This window comes from Strongylocentrotus purpuratus, unplaced genomic scaffold (assembly GCF_000002235.5).
Source record: "Strongylocentrotus purpuratus isolate Spur 01 unplaced genomic scaffold, Spur_5.0 spur5_scaffold_7, whole genome shotgun sequence".
Lineage (NCBI taxonomy): Eukaryota > Metazoa > Echinodermata > Echinoidea > Camarodonta > Strongylocentrotidae > Strongylocentrotus > Strongylocentrotus purpuratus.
Genome location: NW_022145613.1, coordinates 2,100,921 through 2,127,500, shown reverse-complemented (window position 1 = coordinate 2,127,500; position 26,580 = coordinate 2,100,921). Strand labels below are relative to the sequence as shown.

Genomic DNA, 26,580 nt, shown 5'->3' with positions numbered 1-26,580 from the left:
AAAAAAAAAGAGAAAAAAGGAAAAGAAGGGAAAGGGAAAGGGGAGAGAAAGGGAAAGAAAGAAGAGGAAGAAGAAAAGAAAAGGGGGAAGAAGGAGATCGGGGGGCCGAAAGGGCCTTGCCTCCAAAGCTGTTGACCCCCCCCCCCCCCCCCCCCCCCCCCCACTCAAAAAAATAAGAGAGAAGGAAGGAAAGGGAAAGAAAAAAGGAAAAGAGGAGATACTGGCGTACTGATATTGATTGCTCATCTGACCGTGATTAAATGCCTAAAACCCCAAAGCTTTCGGGGGCTCTGCTCCCTGGATTCCACCTAGGGCCCTACGGCGGGCCCTTAGATGCTCATCTGACGGTAATTTAATGCCTAAAACCCCTCTTTTGGAGGGCTCCGCCCCGTGGACCCTACGCCAAATAGTGACCTTCCAGTGTCACAAAATATAAGTATTTTAAAAAAAATGCACATCTGACCTTAATTAAACGCCTAAAACCCCTGAGTTTCCGGGCCGGCTCCGCCGCCTCGACCCCACCAGGGGCCCTAAGGCGGGCCCCTGAATGCTTATCTGACCGCGGTCCCCCAAAATCGGAAGAGGACGTAGGAAGAAAAAGTAGCAGACAAAGAACATCTTTGAAATTCAGACAAGGATTAAGAGTATAGAGAACGGTACAGCGAATCGTCTTCTTTCTCTCATTATCTTATGAAACGTCAAAGCTTCCGCGCTTTGCGCGGGAGGGGGAACCTGAATTCAGACGAGGATTCAGAGGCGAGAACGGTAATACGAATCTTTAATGATTTAATGAAACGTAAAAGCTTCCGCGCTTCGCGCGGGATGGGGGGGGGGGAACTAAATTCCGACGAGGATTATTTTCGAGAACGGTACAACGAATCGTCTTCTTTCTCTAATGATTTAATGAAAATTAAAAGCTTCCGCGCTTCGCGCGGGAGGGGGGAACCTGAATTCAGACGAGGATTTAAAGTCGAGAACTGTACAGCCAATCGTCTTCTTTCTCTCATAATCTTATGAAACTTAAAAGCTTCCGCGCTTCGCGTGGGAGGGGGGGGGGACCTGAATTCAGACGAGGATTAAGAGTCGAGAACTGTACAGCCAATCGTCTTCTTTCTCTCACAATCTTATGAAATTTAAAAGCTTCCGCGCTTCGCACGGGAGGAGAGGGGGGACCTGAATTCAGACAAGGATTAAGAGTCGAGAACTCTACAACGAATCGTCTTCTTTCTTCAATAGTTTAATGAAACGTCAAAGCTTCCGTGCTTCGCGCAGGAGGGGGAGGGGGGCTGAATTTAGACAGGCATTAAGAGTCGAGAACTCGACAACGAATCGTCTTCTTTCTCTAATAATTTAATAAATCGTAACATTTTCCGCGCTTCGCGCGGGAGGGGAAAAACTAAATTCAGACGAAGATTAAGAGTCGAGAACGGTACAACGAGTCGTCTTCTTTCTCGAATAATTTAATAAAACGTCAAAGCTTCCGCGTTTCGCGTTTGCACCGACCCCCCCCCCCCCCGCATTACGTCACTGTTGGTCACCATTACGTACCAATATTTGGCTCGCATAATTTGAAATTCGGGCCCCCCCTAAGAAATCCTGGATACGCGCCTGCTACTACTAGTAGTAGTAGTAGTAGTAGTAGTAGTAGTAGTAGTAGAAGTATCTGTGTGAAATATTCATCCATGTTTATCATTGCAATTCTTACTCTTCGAGGGGTAAATTATCATTTAAATGACTGTTAAATTATTTTTTTGTTTCTGAAATAAGTACAATATCAGAAAGTATTCCTCATGACACTTGATAATGACTCTATTTGACTTTTAATCTTCATGTCTATCTTCTCTTTTAGTACATCTTAACTCGAAAAACTAAACTGATAAATTACCCTTTTAAAGGGCTGAGGAGTGACCACCTCTTCAAAATGTCAGATTAACACTTTTAACATGCTATATTCGAGAGAAAAAATAGTGTTGGGGCCAGAACTTTCAAAGTGTTAATATATTATTCAGAAAAAGTGGTCACTCCCCCCCCCCCCCTTTAAACTGTAATTTAACATTTTAGTTTTTAAATTGTTGTATGGTGTGACCTTTAACCTGCAGGTCTATCTGTACATGTTGGTATCTATCTTCGCTTGTATTACATCCTGTATGATGTTTGGTCTCGAGGTCCAGTCATCTAAAGAACTCCAAAGGATGTGCTCAGAATCCAGTGTCAGGTCGACATCTGATGACGTCACAGCGACGAACATAAGCGACGTTGTTCCGGCAGATTGCAGTCAAAATTATGTCAGTTGAGATGTTTTTCTTTCCATTTTACATCATTATTTTACATATTGATGTATACATTGTGTAATGTATTATCTTAATTGTCTCGTTATATCGATCGTATAACAGGCTTTGCGATTTTATTTTATTTTTGAATAGAGAATTATGCCTCCTTCCTTTATATGATATAGGCCTATATACTTATTAAATAAGAAATAATAATAATCAAAATAATGATAAATCCTTTGATACAAAAATAAAGAATTCATTGGAATTCGAATCTGAATCTGATGATAACCAGAAATAAAATGTCCAAAAAGTTCAAGAATTAAGGGTTTAATAGGGTGAGGAAGAAGAAGCAATATAAGAAAAATCATAACCAAGTAAAGATTACTTAGACAAACAAGACAAATACACAAAATAGTAAGTAAACATCAGAGTAAACAAAGGTGAGATGACGTACACATGTAAGATTAAGGACGTTATCATGACAAATTTAAATTCAATATATACCAATGATGGCATTAGTTTGAACCATAGCGGTCTGCATTCAACTATTTCAAAAGGGAAGGTGAAGTTTGATAGACTAAATCTGAATATTAAAAGGAGAAAGTTAGAAATTACCTCTAAGATCGGAAATGATTCTGATGATAAGGCATTTAATGGCCTAAGAAACCTTACCTCCAAATTCAGCATGCTCGCCGGGTTCATTATAATTGCTTACTATATCAGGAAATAGAAAACATGCAAGTACTCTAATTTTCTGTGTACAATAATTATGCTGTATAGAGTTTTGATAATAACCTGATACGAATTGGGGTTCTTGATAAATTTGATTGGGGAAGCTAATTGTGTCCTGCTAAACACGGAGAGTTAATCAAACAAATTTCATAAGACTTAGTGCAATAGTCCTGTAAGTGTTTCAATTATAGACTACTAGTTTTTTTCTTCCTCTATCCCTAACAATAAGCATGTTTCATATTTTGTTTCTTCTTCAGGGTTTGAATATGGCGATAGCAGTTATCCTGTCGATCATCGCATTGTTTCAGATTCTTATTTCATTCGTGGCTGCTATCGGTAGTTCAAATGTCATGTGCAGCAAAGAAAACCATGAAATAGTAAGTTCAAGTTCATTTTCTTCTTTATTCCACATAATTCCTTTTTCCCAGACCTCCAGCAGGTACAGTCTGTGTCCATCGTGTTACCAAATTTGTATTTTAACGCCAAATAACATGTGTAATGCCCCTCCCCCACCCCCTCTCCCCTCCTCGTAGCTATAGTGTTACACAGCAGGGGACGGATTAACAGTTTTTGTAAAAAGGATCGCAAACCTGACAAAAAAATATGTGTCAAGTGGAAATGAAGTCTGTCATTAGATTTCAGATAAAAACTTTTTGTTTACATTGCATGTGCATTTTGGGTATATAATTTGATTGGGAAATAAGACACAGTTAGGTAAAATTTGTGTGTACTAAATGATTGGCTTTCTAAAGAATTAAATGGGCCTATCAATCACGAGGAGCAATTATCCACGCATAACCCACAAGCGTGAGCACGGAGATCGTTTCGGTATAATTATGTAGTTTACAATTATTGCAGAGCTTCGAATCTCACCAAATAGCATCCCGTTAGTTTTCTGTTCACTAATCCACAATCATGTATGAATCTTTTATCATCTCAGCGGTAAGAGATTCATGTCGTGTACAAGCAGAGCAGTCGAATTGAGAAACGTCTCTGATTTCTAACATGCTAATCGTGTTTACTATATTCTTTCATGTATAGCTTGTGGAGGAATGTTTATCAGATGATGATGACGGTGAACCTCCCCCGCCAAATGCTGGACTTCCGCAAATCAAAAGGTTAGGAAATGAAGATATAATATGTGTGGAGGAACACCCCCCCCCCCAACCCCTCTATTCGAAAATCCTTTATGCCAACTAAAGAAGAAATCAGAGATGATGCATTTGCCAAATTATTTGTTCATCTTCGGAAGGGTTTTGATTGGTTATTTTAAAAAGATCATTTTGCCCAAATACAAATTCAAAGCCATTGTCATCTTCGTATTGACATTAATTGACAGCTCCTACAATATCAGCAATTCTTTTGAAAGTGGCATCAAGTGAAATAAAATGCGATGTATTCTGTAAAAATTATGAAGACCAAAACAAAATCATTGTCGAGTTTATGCATTTTTGCGAGCTTCATTGCCCATGATAAGCAATACCTAGTAATCTATTCAAATAGCAATGCTTTGTGTAAATATAGTCGCCATCTATCTATACCATCGAATTATTGATAACATAAAGCATAGAACAAGACAGTCATTCCACCATATTCTCTTTAATAAGGGTTTAATGGACAACATACGTATTAATGAATGATTGATTTTGCTTATATTTTCTTATTACAGAGCCGCCAAGAGAAAATAGTTCTACCACGAGACTCGAGAGTAAATCGTTGTTCGTGGGATGGCTAGCACTACCAGGGCTTTCAAGGCATCTTATTGTGATAAATCGTTACACTTTCAGGCACGGAAACACGGAAGTGGAGGTTAAACTGAGTCGTCGTTTTAATCACTGAATTACTATGGGCAGTCAAACGGCCAGAATTGAAAATGACGAAGTAGTTCTACGACACTAGGGACTTTTAAATTTGCACGTCGACAGCTTTGACTGCAACGTGTCACGTCATTTTAAGGCACTGCGCATGCGTCACGTCGTCTCAGTCGGCGATCAAGAATGCGTCAACCTTGATTTTCCTGAATCTAGTACATACAATTTAAATAGCGCCTTTACATAAACATGCTCAAGGAACTAGTATGCCGCGTGCGCATAAAATATACAGTTCCTCAGGTAGACAAGGGAACATCCCTTCCTAGCTGCTATTATGTAAAAATGTGTAGAACAGGTGTCACATGCATATTCACTTGTTCTACACATTTTTACATAATAGCAGTGAAGGGGTGTTCTTTTGTCTACCACAGCAATAGTTGAGGGTAGAAAGACACTATGAACAAGAAAGCGGACAAAATATACAGTTTCTCAGGTAGACAAAGGAACATCCCTTCACTGCTATTATGTAAAAATGTGTAGAACTGTATATTTTGTCCGCTTTCTTTGTCCGTCATATTCATAGTGAGAGGAACTGTATATTTTGTCCTCTTTCTTTGTCCGTGATGTTCATAGTGTTACTTCCTGCATGCATGTATATCGTCGAGTACAATCTAAAAGATTTCTAATTGTAGTCAACATGGGTAGTTCAGTACGTTGACACGCATGGTCAGTCGCGTTCGTCGTGTTCTCGTCCACTCAATCTAAAAGTCCCTACTTGCTCAGGCTGCTGCGACAAAATGTTTCGCGACAATAGACCGGGTTACTATTATTAATTTCAACTCTGGCCACCTCTATCCCTAACGTCAAACCTGACCTCAACCCTATACCTTTATAACGAGAGAGGAAAGATTTAAAGAGTGTTTTTTGTACTGGTAACATAATATCGATGCATATCTTTTTCTTACAAATTTGTTTAATTTTTTCTAAATTCATTTATTACTTGTGGAATGGGACCATCCATCAATCTTGACGTGCAAGATATTTCCCCCTCAAAGTTTAGTATACTAACCGACCTGCATCACACCTTTACAGTAGAGCTTCTTTTTCTTCAAACGCAGGTTATAAAGATTTCTTTTGTCACACTACTGAAATGCAATTTTTTTTATTCATAGCAAAGAATTTATCATCATCTGCCCTTGATAACATTCGTCTGACGGATTGACTCATATTGAACGTGTAAAGTAATTTCAGTCTTTTGAAATATTATATAATGTATTATTGAATTAATATTTTATATATATTGAATAAACATTTTTTTTTATTTTTTTTATTTCGGTTTATTGAAAGAAAATCCTCTTAAGACTGATACAATCAAAGATTTAATAGTTGCATTGTTCAAAGTAATATAAGAGAATCCAATACAATTCACCCAAATTGACAAGAAACGAAAATTGAGATTAGAAATGACGACGAATTTTTCAACATTGTACTTGGATCTGATAATAATTGATACTAAAAAAAGGAGAAATAAAAAGGGACCAGCTGGTGGGAAGATGGCAGAGAGAAGAGAGGGGAAGAAAATAGGTGATCTGTAGAGAAAAGAAAAATATAAGAGTGACATTTTATTTGCTATTGGTTGATACAGAGACATGTCTCTGGCTTATATTTGAGTTCTATGATGTTAAATTAACGTTGAATTATTGGGTATCATCATTTTTTCATTGAAAGCGATTTTTGTTTGTCATTTACATCCAGAGCAAAGGAGCAAAACAAAGGAGTCGTGATATTATACGTGCACTAATTAAAATACCTTTCAGACACCTGTATGGCTGTCGTAAAGATACTACCGAATAGGGGGGTTGGGAGAGAGAGAGAGAAAAGAGAGAGAGAGAGAGAGAGAGAGAGAGAGAGAGAGAGAGAGCGAGAGAAATATATGAATGAGAACATTTTCAAGAGAATAAGAGAGGGCGACAGGCAGACAGGGACAGATAGGGATGATCAGTTAGTAATAATTATAATATGAAATGAAATATTCCTGTGATTGTATGATTATGTACGTCCTGTTCTATTTCTGGTGAAATTTAATGAGACACATCCCATAAAAACTCGTACTTTATACTGCGTATTTTCTTATTCAATAAATTATGAAACATAGTAATGTGTGTACTCTTTTTTTTTTAAATCCAAGAATATTATGAAACTAGTACAGAGATGGTGGTGATGCTGGTAGAGGATTGGGGTCAAGGGCGTATCTAGGGAGTGTTTTGGGTGTTCAAACACCCCCCTTGACAAAAGGGGGGTGTTTCATAATTTGAAAGACACCCCCTGGCAAAAAATAGAGCTCCTGACCCCCCCCCCCCCCGCCTCCATTCCCATTTCTTCATTTAATGAGGGGAACGTGCCTCCTAGTGCCCCTCATAGCTACACTGAGGCTTCCCTCGTACTTCATTCAAAGAGACTAAGTAATTATATTTTGTTTCCGATAATTGAAGTGAAACTACAAGGAAACTCTTATGCATCAAATTAATTTAATACTGAAGGCCTATAGCTGACAGTAGGCCTATCGTTATTCGTAAGAACTAGAGAAAAGGGGGAAAGAGGGAGGGGATATGAGAGAAAAGGAGGAAGAGGGAGAGGGAGAGAAAGAGAGAGAGAGAGAGAGAGAGAGAGAGGGGAGAGGTAGAGAGAGAGAGAGAGGGGGGGAAAAGGGCGTGAAAGTTTGTATCGATGATATCTATCAATATTTATTGCACCTATCGATCATAATTAGCTATATTCTTTTAGATGAAATTACATGAAAAATGAAAGTAAAATGGTTTTGAATGCAATTTATGTTTAGTTTTAATTGATATATCTTCGGAAATAAATCCATAGTTACATGTATGCTTATTTACTTACTTACGTGAGTAATTAAATTTGTCGTACGATTGTGATGATTGAGCAGTTTGAACGACAGTCTGTCTTTTTTGCACACATAGGCATAATACGAGTAAAAGTTCATCAATAGGCCGTCGAAAATATCAGAATTTTTAACTTGCATTCTCTACAATTTGCGAGCGAGCGAAGCAAGTAATGTTTAAAAACCACTTTACACTTTGGTGCATCATCTATTGATTCATACCAATTTTATGCAAATTTTCATTTCAAAAACCGCTATCTATTATTGCCCAGATGTCGGAGGAGAGATGTGCCCCCCCCCCCCCCCTTCACCCGCCGCCGCAGACAGCTATATTGGCGGATAGCATATACTGTAAATGTAGTCTACGTACATACACACAAGAACACATATACTCGCACACATTTTGATCGAGGAATCATGTTATTATATTCCAGGGAAAAAAAATGATAACCGAGGACCTACTTATTTCGTGCAAAGGAGCACCTACATAAACGTACCCCCATTATTATGTAAGGACATTAGGAGTTGCCGTCCCCACGTGATTAAGGAATCGATCCTGCACTAATTCATATCCCCCCCCCCCCCCGAACACAAAAAAAGGTGAATGTTGAAGAGTGAAAATGGCCTCTGATCGTGACTGTACTTGTACATCTCCCTTAATAACCTTCCAATACTCTATCAGATCCTAGCAAGGGTGTACTCGAAGCTTCTGCTTTTACCAAGAACACAAGACGCTCGCCCGTCATCGTCTTATGTTTCAAGAAAAAATGTTTTATCTCTGATCTTAGTTCCTCTTTCTCTGTAAGTTGGCTTTCTTGGGATCTAAGAACATTCAGAGTCGGTAATATTCTCGAGAGGATGAGTAGACCGATGGCATTTGCCACACTGGGGACATCTGCAATCTCCATGGTAACTACCATATGGTGAAAGACAAACATCGCGAATAACGACAGAAAAGTGATCAGAGCTCCAAGCTTGGTTACCTCAACGTAAATGGGTTTGTATATCGCGATGTATTTCAAGAACAGTTTCCACGGGACATGGAGTATTTGGTCTTGATCTGCGATTTGTGAAGCTGATATTTTATCGACTGAAATGGCTATATCGATGAACAGGCGAAGGCGGGTTTTATATTCGTCATAGAATCGTATGAAGATTTTCAGTACGAATGCAGCAAATAAAGTAGCTGCGTAAATGGCACCTTGCATAGTGTTGTAGTTGATCAAGAGACCTATGGTAGTGTGTGCAGTAATCTCCATCAGGTAGATGATAAATAGACTTGCTGAAAGGTTTGTGAAAACCATAATGGAACAGCAAATTACAAATTTCAAGAAGTTCTTGATCGAAGGGAAATGGCTGCAAGTACAAATATAGATGAAATGAGACGACCGTTCTGTTTTATTGTCGGGCTTCATTATAGGGGTATTCGTATCCATTGGACCGTTAACATCGACCAATGGTTGAAAAGGTATATATAAGAAAGGGATTGAATAGAATAATAATGATATCAAGAATGGGACAAACCAACACAATGACTGCCAACCATTGTGTGTGAAGAACGAAGACCAGAGAGGAGGATAGAAGAGTGTTTGGAAGCGACGCAGAGCATAACCACAAAACTTGTTTAACTCCGAACCAGAATGTTCTATTAAGGGTGGGAGATCTAGAGGGCCGAACTGATGCAGGATGGTCCACCTGGTCCTTGGTATAGTCCAAAGTGATCGGATAAATTCAACAAAGGAACTTCTGCCTCCTGGAGATTGCTCTTTAGAAGACATCATCATAAAGGCTACTGTTGATATCCAAAAGCAGAAGATCATAACCACAACAAATGTTACAATAAGTATCGTATCAAGGGAAGAGAAGTTATGGAAGAATGTGCAGTTCAATCGACGGATGAAGGCCTTCCCTTCCAAAACAAGGTACACGGCCCATCGACTGTGTGGTAATAAAGTCAGCAACATAACGTAAAATAGGGTTCTCAGCGTAACAAAACATTTTCTGTCACTCCACGAATGAAAGAGGAAATAATGAACGCCAAGTGGTATGTCACTTTTAGTTTCAACAAATGTTTCGTTATTCACAATCAATGGTGGGTGTTTTCTTGTGAATTTTATGAGAATGAGAGGGGAGAATGCCGTGACGACAAATGCGATAAACCTCAAAACATTTATCCACCAAGCCTTCTCAACAAATTCGGTCGCACCATCCAACCAGCATTGATATATGGTGTCCATGGTCCTAGCATCCGAGAGGTCAGTGCGTATGGGTTTCTTCTCGGCGCATATCTTATACTCTTGTTCCTGGTGCACCTTCTCTCCCGCCACTAACATGGACATGGCGGTGCCTGCCAGGCGGGAGAGGTAACCAACAAGCATCATTTCTTTCTCCTCATCGGATTGTTTCCTGAAGCAATGGTCAGACGTCAAAGGGACGTCCACTTTCATGTCATTCACACCCGAGCTCAGGGTTCCTAGCGACAGGTAAACAAAGTCATAGGGTAGAGTTAACAAGTAGTAACCCTTCCCTTTTAGAGTCCAGATAAAAGTAAATGGGTCGATATCAGTTCGACTTTCGTAAAGTTTAGTCATGCCTTCAATGTGAAGGTGAAAATATATAATAACACTTTCTTCGAGTAACCGCGAGAGTAAATACACGTTTTCCTTATGATTTATGGAGGGAAGGAGTTCACAATTATTTGTTAAGTTCAATGCCTTTTCCTCTTTGGCATATTGAACACTGCCTTGATGCTGATGCTGACGATGATGATGTATTGTGCTGTAATCAGCATCATTTGATGTGCCACGAACCCGTGCCACAAACAGCATGGGCATCATGACCAGGATTGATAACGTCTGTTCCATCTTATAGTCGCAATCACAATGCATGTGTCTTCAAATGCAATATGGAAAGGTAAATCACATTTATGCTTTCAATTTCGTCATAATTTATTACTCCAAACAAGGCGTGAATGATATAATACGTCATGCCCCTATTTTTAAGAACCAATTTACTTGAAGAAACTTTTTCGCTTTTTGCATTCTTTACCGAAGACAACAAAGAGTCGCTGACAGACATCTGGGAAAGAACCACTAAAGTCCTCTAGAAAAAAACATATCATATACAATGCGGGGTATGAGAACGACTTTATTACAGCCTACTTTGAATCTGAGTCAACTCTGACAACCAATTGGTTTCCCTGTCTGACAGAAAACAAAAATTGGTAAACATCGAAATATAAGGTTTAAAGGTTTCTAGATTTTCCGTCGACAATGATTAATGATTTGCAACAGAAACTTAGTTAGAGGGTCGGATGTGATCGTCGCTTATAGCAACACCCTTGACCGAATTACATATCGTCATTTATCGTTTTATAATTAAATGAAAGCAAAATGATAAATGACAAAATTCGCTCATCAATGACCGAAAGTGAACAAAATTGAATAATCATGCACGTCGCTGTATTTATAAGTCGTACTCGTGTAGGTATGTTGTATTCGTTGCATTTTAGCTTCCTATGTTGAATAGAATAGAATTGGATTGGCATTTATTGCAATAACAAAATCACATGCGCATAACTTAACGATGAAATTTTCCTGAAAAGGAAAGTAAAGGGTTATTTTATACGTAGGTCATGAGACTGAAAAGAAAAAAAACTGCGATCATGGTGATGAGGACGTAAAAAGGATACAATAGATACAGGAAATAGAAAAGGCAAGCAGGACAGAGAAACAACAATTACACTAATAATGACGATAGCTACATTATATATAGCAATAGTATTAGGGAAAATGATAATAATGATAAAAATAATAATGATGATGATAATGATAATAATGGTAATACAAATAATAATATGAATAATAATAATGATGATAATAATAATAATAATAATAAAAACAATAATAACTAGACTTTAATTCGTCACTTCGACGAATTAGGTGATACGTATGCCCATGATTTACATAATGAAGAATGCATTTTCACGATGTCATATTGTTATATAAAATGCTTCTCCCATTATGATCTATCCATATGTCAAGTTTCTACTGTTTAGCCTTGATCATTATGGATGTATGAAGATATATTGAGACAATTTGACCATTGACCCTAGTTAACATAATGAGGCCTACACATACACATTACATATTCCGTGGTAAGAATGAAGTAAGCGAGGGAAAATGAAGGCAATGACAAACGAGTGAGAGAGAGAATATAGCCGGGTTCAAATAAAGTTTCCTTTAAATCAGACCCAGTACTGAGGATCTTTTTATGTGCCATGTTTTCGTTATTTGACGGCTTTTGACGCTACATAGAAATGCCGTCTTTTGTCACCAAATATTGTTCAAATAGCATTGTAGAGACGATGAACACTAATGCAAAGTCGTAAGCCATGAGAATGTCAATTTCTATCTCGTTCTGCTAAATAACCCGAACAATAGAATCAACCAAGTGGAATCAACTGTTAAACGAATTTATCATGAGTTCTGAAATTTCAATTTGTTACTGCACGTCATAATAGTATTAAAGAGCAGCAAAGGCGACCGATTGTCGCTAAAATTCAGAAATTGTTGCGTAGATTGCTTAAATTACCATGAGACATCAAGCTTCATAGAACTATGATCGACACACATGATATTGTTTTGAAAACAGTCTGAAAAATTGGAGGTAGAATGAATAAGAGATAATGTGGTCATGTAAACAAGTGCATTATGTCCATGTTAATCCCCTAGTTCCAAAATCATGATTGTATTCTCTATTTATTTCAATTTAAAATAGAAATTCTAATGTTCCTTCTTTTGGCTTGATAATATTTCACCAACGAATTGACATTTTTGGTAGACATCTTGGATGTATCGTAGCAATAAATTCTTGGCACATGACGTATTGTGTATACGATAATAATGATAAGAAGAAGAAGCATACAAATAACTATAAGAATAATATCAATATCACATAATTACTATAATAATGATTATAATTACGATATTTACTATGATAATCAATATAACAATGATAATAATAATGATTATTATGATACTGCTGCCAGAGGCGGTTCTCCCGGGGGGGCAGGGGGGGCACAGTGCCCCCCCCCCCACTTTTTCAGATACCCCAAAAGTGCCCCTTTTTACATAGGAAAAGTGCCCCTTTTATTTTGTAAGAAGTGCCCCTTTTACATAGGAAAGGTGCCCCTTTTACTTTGACAAGTGCCCTTATTACTTAGTAAAAGGGCCCCTTCCCCCTTTTCACCTCTGACGAGTGCCCTTTTTATTTTTGACACGTGCCCCTTTTCCTTCGACATGTTCCCATTTTCCTTTGCAATAAGTGTCCATTTTCCATTCTCATAAATCTTGAAATTATCTTGAATAAGTGCCCTTTTTAATCTCTAGTAAGTGCCCCTTTTCACTTTTAATAGGTGCCCCCTTCACCTCTGATAATTGCCCTATTCAAAACTGAGAGGTGCTCCTTTTACTTTGACAACTTCCCCTTTTTTCCTTTGTAAGAAGTGCCCCTTCTCCTTTTAATAACTACCCCTTTTTTAAACTCGGATGAGCACACCTTTCATTTTAACATGTGCCCCTCTTATTTTCTAATAAGTGCCCCTTTTCCTTATGATAAGTGCCCCCATTAAAAAGAGAGAGCTCCTTCCCTTTCTCATGACTACCCCTTTCCCTTTCTAATAAGTGCCCCTTTTCCTTATGATAAGTGCCCCCATTGAAAAGAAAGAGCTCCTTCCCCTTCTCATAACTGCCCCTTTTAAAAATCTGAACGGTGTCCCCATTTTATTCAACAAAAGCACATTTTCCTTTATTATAAGTGCCCCTTTTACATTTTCATAAGTGCCCCTTTTCATATCTGGTCAGTGCCCCTTTTCAACTCTGATAATTCCCCTTTTAATAATGATACGTGCCCCTTTTCCTTTCTAATAAGGGACCTATCCCCTTTTCACCTCTTATAAATGCCCCTATCAAAATCTGATGGGTGCCCCTTTTCCGTCAACAAATGCCTATTTCCCATTTTTGTAAACGCCTCTTTTTCATCACTGGTGAGTGCCTCTTTTCAGGTGAAAAAATGCCTCATTTTCACCTCTTATAATTATCCTTTGTACTTTGACACGTGCCCCTTATTTAAAGCGACTAAGAGCAATTTCCCCCAAAGTTCGCTCGCTGCGCTCGCTCGCATTTAAAGATGATATAATTATGTTACTTATCAAAGGTCTTTTCAGTCTTCCGTTATGAGAATGTGCTTATAACCCCATCACGATTGGCTTTTTTCCTCTTTATAAGATGTAATTTTTCGCACTGCGACCTCACAGATCTTTAAAATTTTTCTCGCTCGCTTCGCTGGCTCGTAAATGCATATTCAGACATCACACCCAACTGTAAAGTATGATGCTTAAGCCATATATTGAATGATGTATGAAGAGAAACAAATATTGAAATCATCCCTGATAATGTATCACAATGTAGGGGTATATACCAATGTCTAAAAAATTGTATATTTTCGCTTTGAGATTTCCCACTGTAGGTGCCCTTTTTTTTTCCAGAAAGTGCCCTTTTTTGTTGGTGCCCCCCCACTTTGGAAGTCGCTCGGCCGCCCCTGACTGCTGCTATAACTACTACTACTACAACTACTACTAAGAAGAAGTAAATGAAGAAAAAGTGGTAGGAGAAGAATCATTTCAGCGATATTAGTGAGTATATTCTCAATGATTGAGGCATACACGTGCATAAACATTACATATTCCGTGGTAAGAATAAAGTAAGCGAGGAAAATGAAGGCAATGCCAAACGAGAGCGAGAGAGAGAGAGAGAGACAGAATATGGCCGGATTCAAATTAAGTTTTCTTTAAATCAGACCCAGTACTGAGGATCTTTTCATGTGCCATGTTTTTGTTATTTGATGGCCTTTGAAGCTACTAAAAAATGCCGTCTTTTGTCACCAAATATTGTTCAAATAGCATTGTAGAGACGATGAACAACTACGAACGCAAAGTCGTTAGCCATGCGAATGTCAATTTCTATCAACCAAGTAGAATCAACTGTTTTTTTCTTTTGTCACCAAATATTGTTCAAATAGCATTGTAGAGACGATGAACAACTACGAACGCAAAGTCGTTAGCCATGAGAATGTCAATTTCTATCTCGTTCTGCTAAATAATCCGAACAATAGAATCAACCAAGTAGAATCAACTGTTTTTTTCTTTTGTCACCAAATATTGTTCAAATAGCATTGTAGAGACGATGAACAACTACGAACGCAAAGTCGTTAGCCATGAGAATGTCAATTTCTATCTCATTCTGCTAAATAATCCGAACAATAGAATCAACCAAGTAGAATCAACTGTTAAACGAATTTATCATGAGTTCTGAAATTTCAATTTGTTACTGCACGTCATAATAGTATTAAAGAGCAGCAATGGCGAACGATTGTCGCTAAAATTCAAAAATTGTTGCTTAGATTGATTAAATTACCATGAGACATCAAGCTACATAGAACTATGATCGACAAACATGATATTGTTTTGAAAACAGTCTGAAAACATTGGAGGTAGAATGAATAAGAGATAATGTGGTCATGTAAACAAGTGCATTATGTCCATGTTAATCCCCTAGTTCCAAAATCATGATTGTATTCTCTATTTATTTCTCCTATATAATTTATTTCAATTTAAAATAGAAATTCTAATGTTCCTTCTTTTGGCTTAATTTTTTCAGCAACGAATTGACAGTTTTGATAGACATCTTGGATGTATCATAGCAATAAATTCTTGGCACATGACGTATTGTGTATACGATAATTATGTTCAGAAGAAGAAGCATACAAATAATTATAAGAATGATAATAAAAAATAAGCTTTATAATAATGAATATAATTACGATATTTACTATAATTATAAATATAACAATGATTATTATGATACTGCTGCTATTACTACTCCAACTACTACTACTAGGAAGTAGAAGATGAAGAAGAAGGGGAAGGAGGAGAATCGTTTCAGCGAAATTATAGTGGTTATATTCTCTTTATATGATTGAGGCATACACTCAAATTTAAATCATAATCAAACAGGCATCTGAAGTTTTTAGATGCTTACTATTTGCTTCATGTTGTTGAAAATCGCCCCCGGCTGGATCGCACCCTGCTGCCCTGCATCAACGAACAAACTTTGAGAAAAGATTTTTGTCTCCCTTTAATTCAAAGTCGTTTTACAAATTTTTGACCATCGAATAATACCCGCATTCATTCAGCTAAATTTGACACGAGGTTATTTTTGGCTAATTGTTTATCGTGTATTTTGTAGAAAGATGCAAACCCTCGTGTAATTTAAATAACGTTGGAAATTTGGAATTGAATTGGGGCCTTGAGCAAAGAATACACGTTAAGATGACCAAAAGTGCGAGGTAGTTTCCACTGCCCGTGGGATCATACCGTCGCCGTTTTCACGAAGTGTCCCAAGAGCGTTTTAGCGTACAGAAACAAATTTTGAGATAAACGCGTTTAAAGTTTCACTTTTTTACAATCGCTGTTTTCACTGGGAAAAAGTATGTGATGGTATTCATTTTTTTGGATATCTTGATAGTACACTATCTACAGAATGAAATGATATAAGTTTTACGTGGAAATAATGTTTATTTAAACAAAAATTAGACCTCAATCACAGAGGACAGTCAGAGGACGGTTCGTGAAAACGAAAAACTTGACATCCACGCTTAGGCTCGTCTTCACGTAGTGGCCCCGCAGCTTACGCGGCCCCGTTTCCCCTGTTGGTTATGTGAAATTTCGTTTTTACGAACCGTCCAGTTGACGTGCGCGCTGTGCAAAGCAATGCCCATTTGCGTACCCCCCCCCCCCCCCCACCCATAAAACTATATTTGTCATACCTAGCTGATTCTGTTTCCTCGAAATCACAGCACTATATTCAATGTTAGACTCGCATCACTCTGCCCCATCCAGAAATTCATCTTGAATCCTTCACATAATGCAGGAAATGCAATAATTTGTTAGTGACTCTGAATGCCCGTTATGGAAATTGTATATACTGTCCTGCTTCATATGTGATTTAAGTTTAATTGAATATTTTTGTCAATGATCAATAGCATATTTGTATACTTTTTGTTTGGGGGGGGGGCACACCAAGCACTATGTACTTCTTCTCAATTCTTTCTTTCTTTCTCTCTCTCTCTCTAGCTCTCCTCTCTAGCTCTCTCATGCAAACAAGAACATCCCCCTTCTTCTCTTTCTTTCTCTCTCTTTATCTCTCTTTTTGTCGTTTATTACCCCTCTTTGTTGTCACATAAGTCATTATCATTTTAGTACATTACTCTCTCAGACACATTTCTCCTATAAACAAATCTAACTAAATAAGAATAAACGTTGAATAGCACAAAGCAATCAAATCTTAAGATTAATACTTTCGTCTTGATTATGACTGCATTTATTTCTTTGCAATATACAGTAACTGGAATCGTTTTTTTTTGTACAGTTCATTTCACAATTACATGTACAATCATTAAAAATTGATAAATCATAATAATAATAATAATAATAATAATAATAGCCTAATAGTTCACTCAAAATTTTATTAAACCGAAACGGAAATTCTTTTTGCCCAATTGATCGTGAGCCCGGCAGCCACTGAGCAGCGCCAGATCGACGTTGCTCTATCCCTTATTGTTGAACGCCAAACAAGGTTTGGCCGGGATTCGAACCCACGACCTCCCGGTTGTGAGGCGGACGCTCTACTGACTGAGCCAACACTCCGGTGTAATGAATCATGTTTGAATATCAAAATTGCAACATATTTAACTGTAGCCCACACTCATGGCAAAAAATACAACATGGTAGCTCTATAAAGAAGGGGGTACCGGTGTTCTTGGAAAATTCTGAAATGCAAATTCACAAAGCCACTGATTAGGGGGAGGGAGGGTTACAATATAGTTTGAGTACTGCCACAATGGAAGAGGAGCTGAAAAGAAAATCATTAATTATTTATATTTTTTGTGTATGACATACAAAGTTGTCAGCTGCATACGTCCCTGTTGCCTCATAAAATTGCAGATCTGAGATTTACATAGATGTTGTAATCTAACTTTTCAAACATTATTTCTTATTCTATGTCTGATTTCTTTCAAACTTTCACCAGTCTATTACACTCATTTTGTTCTGCTTTAACATAAATCAACTTGTTACAGAGGTTGGATTGCCCTTTGAAATATAAACTATTAGCAATTAATATTAGTCCTACATGCCAAATCCTTCTAAAAACATACAACACTGTAAGTTTATGGGATTAAAACTTCTTACATGCAACTTTCATATGATGGATGACCTTAGTCTGTGCTGTTCTTAGTGAGGAAGGAGGGAGGTTGTCACTGTCAAAATAATAATAACAATATGCTCAACGCGCCTTAACTATTACCCTGGCTCTGCTAGGCAGCCGCTTTCGGTGCTCACAGCAGAGTGGCAAATGTAGATTAATATCTTGCCAAAAGACATTACTGCTGTGGCGGGACTTGAACCATGGATCCTGTGATCCACAGTCCAACGACTTATCCACTAGACCACAAAACCTCTAAATGGAGGCACATTCGGAGTCAGAGTCTCCTGTCAGCGTTGCAGTCCCCGTCCAGTCCACATCCATCTAGCTCATAGTGACTCTTGAACCCACCCTACGCCTTCCGTTATATCAAAGATCTCGTTTCTTGCCACAATTGATCTCTCCATCACGATCCCACCTAACAATAACTTCTGTATTTTTGTCCATCCTAAGAGGTAATTGACAAAAGATTGTTACAATCAAGTTATCAATAACTCTGTTCAATGATAAGTAGAGAGGACATAGTAATTTTATTTCATAAAACAGGAATGAAACCTAGAAACGGGTATTAAATAAAAAGTGGTTTTACTCTGTCCTAAATTGATATTTTGAAATATACAGTAACTATAAATGAAAATCAGAATATGATTTAAGGTCTACTTTTAACAGAAAAAAAAGCGAAGCATGCACCGAGTAGAAAAGCAGATTTGCAATTGTTTTATAAATACTGTTGCACCATTTATTCACTTAGAATGCAATTTGTGACATTGTGGCACTAAATTCCTGGTAGGAAATCAGAGTGGTATAACTCCTATTTAAAAATATGAATGGCTTTCCTGTGTTCAACACTTTTATGTTGGGAGGATTGGTATATTGTTTAAAAAATTGTGACAGCATACTCCATGGTCTGTATGGTACTATTGTATTCCATTTCAATAAAAAAATGTAGCGAACATCTATACAGTATTTATCAACCACTGAAGATGATATGATAGGGTTCCATATGTATTACTGGGTTTGTTGTCAATCATTGAATTGATATGTTCATATCTAAAGAAGATATAAAATCTGCAGGTTATCAGCAAATTTGTGATGAATGTTATAAACCCAGTAAGTAACAATGAATGCACTTGCATGTACTTGTCTGCCAGATTGAAAGAAACTTTATTATATCAACTTTCAGAAAGACCACTCAATAAGGATCAATATTCAAAGTTAGTCAAGAGTATAATATTATACAAATAATGAATGGTTATGAGTTCAATAGTGCGAATATGTTCATGAGTTGAAAGATTAACATTCTATTCAACGAGGCGTCAGCCGAGTTGAATAGAATTAACGTTAATCTTTCAACGAATGAAAATATTTGCACTATTAAACGAATGAAAAACATTCATTATTTGTTTTATACAACATCGAAGAAGACCTAATAGAACGTTAATCAACAAATTATGCTTTACTCCTTATAAAGATAAATTACAGTTCGAGTCAAGCCTTCTCAATTACATGCAGATTGCCTTCGCGTCAGATACACGCAGGGATACGCGCGCGCACATGCAGCAGAGAGATACGCAGTCTGCATATAACCAAAAATGCACGGCGCATATAACCAAAAATGCACGACCGTGCAATATACCATCTATTGAATACCATGTGACCAACAATCGTCCAATCAAATGACAAGGATCCACGTAGGTGTTGTATAACATTCATTATTATTTATGGTGCAATTATCGCATAAAGACACGCGTGATGTAGCAGCGGGTAATAGAAGAGCATATTACCATACGTTTCACATCTGGGTACTTGTACATGATACATGTATAAGTGATACTTGAAATATAAGAAGAGGATAATTGATAATAATAACATTGACTAGCTCACATTTTGGTTGATATGAGACAATATTGCCCTCAACATAACCATATTGCCCTCGTCTTCAACCCGGCCAATATGATTATATTTGGGCAATATAGTTTCATATTCCCATTAAAACCAGTCAAAATTATAAAAATATTTCATATATAAACAATATAAAATGTAACAAATTAGGTTAAAACTTACCTTTGATGACTGAGGGGACTTAGCTATTCAGTCGGTCGGTCTGTCAGTCGTTTGGTCTGACCTCCAAACCGTGGTATTGGAAAAGCAATCAGTTCAAGGGCAGAGGGTGAAGATGCTGGGTTAAAAGGAGAATATATTTGATAACTCATGATGGATGCAGAAAACCCCCAACACAGCTCGTACAGGAAGCTATACTGGGATGATATGATTTTAAAATCGCATCTCTTCAAAAAATTACAGGCATCAGGTTAAAGCATATTATTTTATTTTTTCTGTGATGAAACAACACAAATTAGTGTAACTCTCCTTCTTCACCCCCTTCCCCCTATGAAAAAAAGACAATAAGAAAAATACAAAATATAAGATGAAGCCTGTCATCTTGTACGTTGATACACCATAAGTAGCTCAAACATGACATGTTGGCAAAATGAATGTCTGTCACGCACATTAAAGAGCGAGGAACTTGTGTTTGATGCCTTACAATACCATCAACTGCCTAAAACCTTTCAAAGCAAGATCAGTCATGCGTTTATGAAAAAAAATTGAGTGTTTGGGAACCAGTCATCTTTGGAGGGCCCTCCTAGCAACCCCACCACTTTGCGCACATTAGAAAATTACTTCCCAGCATAGTTTTGTCCATGGATCATTGTTATGTAAATGAAAATAGTTCATTTGTTTGCTAAAGATTGACCCCTCCCCCTCGCCAGCCCAACTCCCAATCTATAACTTTTCTTTTGGTGCTAATTTCCTTACCACACATACCTTGTCAATTTGCTAAAAGCTCTCCACACAGCTGCACAAACTCCTACATGGACATCAACCACTGGGGGTGCTAGTGGTCCCTCATCTCTTGCGTATCCCAGCTGTCTATTCTACTGGTAAACTATGAAAAAATATGAAAAGTATTTGTTTAATTTTTCTGCATTTGTTCAAACAAGCCACTTCATCTCACGGTTGGATATCCCTTTAACTTATTAGCAAGCACATCATTATCTAAAGCAATTAAGAAGACCTTGCATAATTCAGTCTCAGTCTTGCAAACATGGGATGAAACAACCCAAATTAGTGCTAACTCCCCCCCCCCCCCCCCCTCACAACGTGACGGACATGTGCGCTATACCAGAAGCAACTACGGTAGTACTATTATAAGCAACCCCCCCCCCCCCCCAACAAAACAAAAAGCCTGTCATCCTCTAAGTCCAAGGCAAAAGGTACACCTTAAGTAGCTCAACCACAACTTTGGTGGCAAAATGAAATTATCATGCACAATAAAGAGGGAGCAATTTGTAGTGGACGTCTTCCCATACCATCAGCTTTATCTTTGTCTTTAAAGCAAATTAATTAAGAGCAGGCATGCGTTTATGAGCATAAAGCCGAGTGTATAAGAAGCCGCTCCAGCCTATGCTAGGTTGACCCCCCCCCCCCCCCATCCATTAGTACCTCAACAACATGCTAAAAGCTCTCCACGTCAAACTCCTACTTAGACATCAGCCACTGAGCCTGGGAGTGCTAGTGATGGTCCTCTCAGCCGGCTATTCTACTGGTAAAACCGGGAAGAAACATGAAATGTATTTGCTTCATTTTTCTGCATTTGCTGAAATTAAGCCACTTCATCTCAATTCTCATGGTTGGATTTCCCTTTAAATTATTAGCAAGCACAAAATTGTTTATTCATTCAAGCATACCTGGCTTTACTATTCAAGTCTCAGTCTCGTATTTATAACATGAACATGGAAAGAGCTTACGAGGGGGTCATGTAACATTTAAATCTAGTACTAGGAGTACGTAAGTACTTACGTAGTAGATCTAGACTCTAGGCTCGCGCTTGAGCCTAGACTCAACTCCTACGTCGCAATTGCCATTTTATGATTTGGCATTGTCATATCAACATTGACATTGAATTTTAACCAAAATGTGCCCTTGGCTAATTGGGCCTTGCCTTGGAGGCTTGGGCTGGTACTGCTTAATCAGTTAACATAGTTAATGTAAAATTATTATTAATGATATCTCCCCTGCCCTGGCCTGGGCTTCACTCTTCAGCGAATTCGCCTTGCGACTCGTGACATTGTTGTTATTGCATGTAACTGCTCCTGCACTTATACATGTTCAAGCTTATCTAAGATACTGTGTTACTTAATACTTAGTAGCACTCTGTTGATAGTACGTACTACTAGATCTGCATACTAGTAGACCGACAATACAACTCACGCAGAAAACAGTGCGTGGGACTGTAATGACCTATCTCGCCATTTCGTAACTTGATATCCGTTTAGAATATGAGTTTGTTTATACTGCTACAGACGATATTATTGAACGATGCATAACATTGTTTTAAAATAAGTGAAAATAATTACCTAGGGCTGTCAGATTCCTCTAACAATTCCGCCAGAAGCACCGGCATCTGTGACAAAGGCTTCGCGGAGCCAGTTCGTGTACAATATCCACTCTGCTCGTGCTAATGCAATCGCTAATACATTTTCTACTTGACTTGACAATCCTGCCTGCTATGACAAACTGCAGTACCCTGGTAGCTGCTGATCTCCGATAGAGCGGAGGAAGAAGAAGAAGAAGAAGAAGAAGATTATCAATAGCAGACTACATTTGCGCGTAAGAGGCCACTTCGTGAAAACGGTGCTTGCCAGTTGTACTGCTTGTGATACGTTTCGTGACGTCACGTATGACGTAATTAAGCAAGATTAGACTTTGAAAATTACTGAAGTTGTAGACATTTATATACATTGCTCAAAAACGGTCAAAACTCGAAATTAAAAATTTCAACGATTTTGGCCACTGAGGCCACTTCGTGAAAACGGTGACGATACAATATGTCATCTAAATCGTTTGCCTGTAGGTCTGGAGTATCAAAGGTCGATAAATTTAAGATTAGACGTGTTTAAATAATCAAAGGAGATGGTACAGTGAAGGTCAAAAGGAAAAAAAAGTGAAGCAAAAAATTGTTGGAGACACCCGGACTCGAACCAGGGATCTCGAGGTTGGAAGTCAAGTGCGTTACCGATATACCAAAACATCTCCCATAGCGATTACACGTAAACTGGAAATGGAAAAAATGTGTTGTTTTTTTTTGTTGTTTTTTTCAAATAAATTTTTGATGCAGGATATAAAACAAATATACCATGCCTTCTATTCGAGGTACTGGTTAAACTATGGGCCTCTGTGACTCCAAAAGTACCATTTGCTTCGGGGCTGCGCCCCTCAGCAAATAGTACTATTGGAGTCACCTCTTGCGCATAGTTTTAACCAGAACCTCTCAAGGCAGTGTATATTTTGTATAATAATATAGGTTGGAGAACTAAGGAATCGATCAGATCAGGTTTCCCCAATTTGTATCATTAATAATAGTCTCTTTTCACTCAAACTTTTAGATTATCTTTAATTATACATCTAGCATTGAAGTCACCTTAGCGCCAATTTTCTCTCATCTGAACTATGTTACCCAGTCCCTTTAATAACATTAGTGTTTACTTTTGATTTATTTTAATTTGGTTACCACATGCACTTTTATATGGAAAATATGACTTATTTGCCACACTTTCCCTTTAATAGGTGGAGGCTTATTTGCACAATATGCAAACTAAATGTATAATGTTAATATGAATAGCCTATTATGTTAATCATCTATAGTGACCCCCTAAAGCAGTTTAAACACCTAGATTGTTTGATTATAGTACTACTTTATTGGGGGACTGAATTTAATCTCCACTTAATTATTTTCCATTATATCGTAAGCTAATTTGCATATTATGCAAACTATGCCATTTCTATTCATAATATCAATCTAAAGATGGGTTCATCATGTTAAGTGACCCCGATATAGCATCGATTTCTATACTTTTTTTTATTTAAAAAAAAGTATACCAAGTAATCCCATTACCAATGACTGCAGCTTGTATGGCTTTCATGTCGTACGGACATAATCGGTTCAAATTTCCTAATATTAGGCCTACCTTTACTTTTTGTTCCAGTTTTGAATACTGAGTAGGCCTGTGGTGTAATCCATCCAAACTGAAAACGTTGTATCAATAAATTATTTAGACCATTTTTGTGATCAAATTGATTTTTATTTGATTAAAAGCTGATTAAAAGATGACTAACATTTCGGATTAGATGTATAGTTCCTTCTGTTTTTTTTTCTAATTCCTTCTTCTTCTGCTTTTTAAAAATTCTTCTTCTCCTCCTCCTCCTCCTTCCCCTCCTCCTCCTTCTCCTCCTCCTCCTTCTCCTCCTCCTCCTTCTCCTCCTCCTCCTTCTCCTCCTCCTCCTTCTCCTCCTCCTCCTTCTCCTCCTCCTCCTCCTCCTCCTCCTTCTCCTCCTCCTCCTCCTCCTCCTCCTCCTCCTCCTTCTCCTCCTCCTCCTCCTCCTTCTCCTCCTCCTCCTTCTCCTCCTCCTCCTTCTCCTCCTCCTCCTTCTCCTCCTCCTCCTTCTCCTCCTCCTCCTTCTCCTCCTCCTCCTTCTCCTCCTCCTCCTCCTCCTCCTCCTCCTCCTCCTTTTCCTCCTCCTCCTCCTCCTCCTCCTCCTCCTTCTCCTCCTCCTCCTCCTTCTCCTCCTCCTCCTCCTTCTCCTCCTCCTCCTTCTCCTCCTCCTCCTTCTCCTCCTCCTCCTTCTCCTCCTCCTCCTTCTCCTCCTCCTCCTTCTCCTCCTCCTCCTCCTCCTTCTCCTCCTCCTCCTTCTCCTCCTCCTCCTCCTCCTCCTCCTCCTCCTCCTCCTCCTTCTCCTACTCCTCCTCCTCCTCCTCCTCCTCCTCCTCCTTCTCCTCCTCCTCCTCCTCCTCCTCCTCCTTCTCCTCCTCCTCCTCCTCCTCCTCCTCCTCCTCCTCCTCCTCCTCCTCCTTCTCCTCCTCCTCCTCCTCCTCCTCCTCCTCCTCCTCCTCCTCCTCCTCCTTCTCCTCCTCCTCCTTCTCCTCCTCCTCCTCCTCCTCCTCCTCCTCCTCCCAGTATTTTATTTCACATTATCGTCGAATCAAAATGTAAGGGATTATAATCATGAGTGGATAATGTGTCAAAATAACTTTCACTTGCATATTCAAATTTGTGGATGTTTCGTGCCTGGTCACCTACTAGTTATTATAATCTAGCTGCAATGAACTACAATACCTGGAATGCAGTTAATTTGCATACATTATTAATTATTGCTATGTCAGGCAATCCTTGAGTCAGGTTGTCGCAAGAACAACCTTTGTATTGAACAGTTTGCGTAAAATTTGTATGTAAGTAGGGATGTAGCCACACAAAAAACGATCTTTCGAGATCGAATTTTTTACATGTCATCGGGTGAGTCAGCAAATTTCTGCAGTCAAAGCCTTCAAAGCAAGGGTACGGTGCGCTTTCTTTTGTGTGATCGACTGTATGTCATGAATAGTAAAATAATAAACATCACATGCAGACGACAGGCCTAGTTTATGCTTAAAGACTCGATTTCGAAACTTCTTATATTTTATACTGTTTAATTTTAAGTCTTTTATCTAAAATCCCAGAATATGCATACTACAAATAAGGAAACTAAAAATACATAATAAAAATGCAAATAAATATCTATGACGTGCGTAAAGTAAAGTAAACAAAAATCTCCAAACGTTAAAAGTGTCTGGAAGTACGACTACTAATCCTTTTTCCTCTGGCAATTCGGCCATCACGACAACTCGGTCTGCAGGCCTACTCAAAAGTTGAGTCGATCTAAGCATTTCGAGTTTTAACCGCCTCACTCCGTATTCAAGTATTTTCATGTTTTTTTGCATTTAAGAATGAGTGTAAGAACTTGAAGTAATTACGCGTTTTCTTTTTTGAAAATTAAAGCATATGGTTAACATTGGAAACATGCATTGCAATAGCGTCAAGTTATGAAGGCTGATAGGCAGTTCAAGTTCAAAGTTCAAGTTCAAATAAGGTTTTATTCATTACTTGTCAACAAGTCCGAAGACTAAAAATGCAAGTTTACATCAATATAAAAGCATTCAAAAACATAAAGATAACATAGCAAATGAGGACAAATATATAACAATGAATACATTTTTAAGTTAAAACATTAAAGATAAACTCCAGTACTGGTAAAAAAAAAAAAAATTAATTCTCACAGAATCAAACGAAACTTACACTGAATGTTCAAGATTACAAATAAATGACATGTGCCAAACAATTTTGGAAGAAAATGTATACTGGCTGAGTAATGAGCATAGAAAGACAAGGAAACCAAGGTAGTACCATCCCCGACACGATGTGTGTTGTCCCATATATAGCTTTCTATGTGAGTGTTTGTTACTTTACCAAGACTCGGTCAAATTTATTATGATTTTGATGACTCCAGAACCTTGCAGTGCACACCAATACTTACATGCTACATGATCAACTGTTTCTGATCCTTTCACACCTTTTCTTTCACAATGCAATCGCATCACCAGTACTAAAGTTTAGCTTTAAAGTAGTAACAAGAAAACAAAACAACAAAAAAAGATTTTAAAAAAAATA

General features: G+C 38.2%; 1 protein-coding gene and 1 long non-coding RNA gene across 4 annotated transcripts in view; one reads left to right on the top strand and one right to left on the bottom strand.

Annotated features, from left to right (window-relative positions):
* LOC100891083 overlaps window positions 1–4,938 on the top strand; it is an 18,668-nt gene extending 13,730 nt beyond the window's left edge. Inside the window, exons 6-9 of the mRNA XM_011669811.2 lie at window positions 2,100–2,285; window positions 3,263–3,382; window positions 4,047–4,123; window positions 4,675–4,938. Of these exons, the coding sequence (XP_011668113.1) occupies window positions 2,100–2,285; window positions 3,263–3,382; window positions 4,047–4,123; window positions 4,675–4,693 (402 nt within the window). The 3' untranslated portion in view covers window positions 4,694–4,938. The remainder of the gene's footprint in view (window positions 1–2,099; window positions 2,286–3,262; window positions 3,383–4,046; window positions 4,124–4,674) is intronic.
* Window positions 4,939–17,714: 12,776 nt separating this feature from the next.
* On the bottom strand, window positions 17,715–22,534 carry LOC115919972. 3 transcript variants are annotated; one of them, XR_004062093.1, is made up of 3 exons: window positions 22,456–22,534; window positions 20,102–20,216; window positions 17,715–18,485 (listed from the first exon to the last, which is right to left on the bottom strand). It is a non-coding gene; the product is annotated as an uncharacterized LOC115919972 (long non-coding RNA). The 3 variants fall into 3 exon arrangements; XR_004062091.1 differs by lacking the exon at window positions 22,456–22,534 and adding an exon at window positions 20,864–20,893; XR_004062092.1 differs by lacking the exon at window positions 22,456–22,534 and adding an exon at window positions 20,855–20,891.
* Between the last annotated feature and the right edge of the window lie 4,046 nt (window positions 22,535–26,580).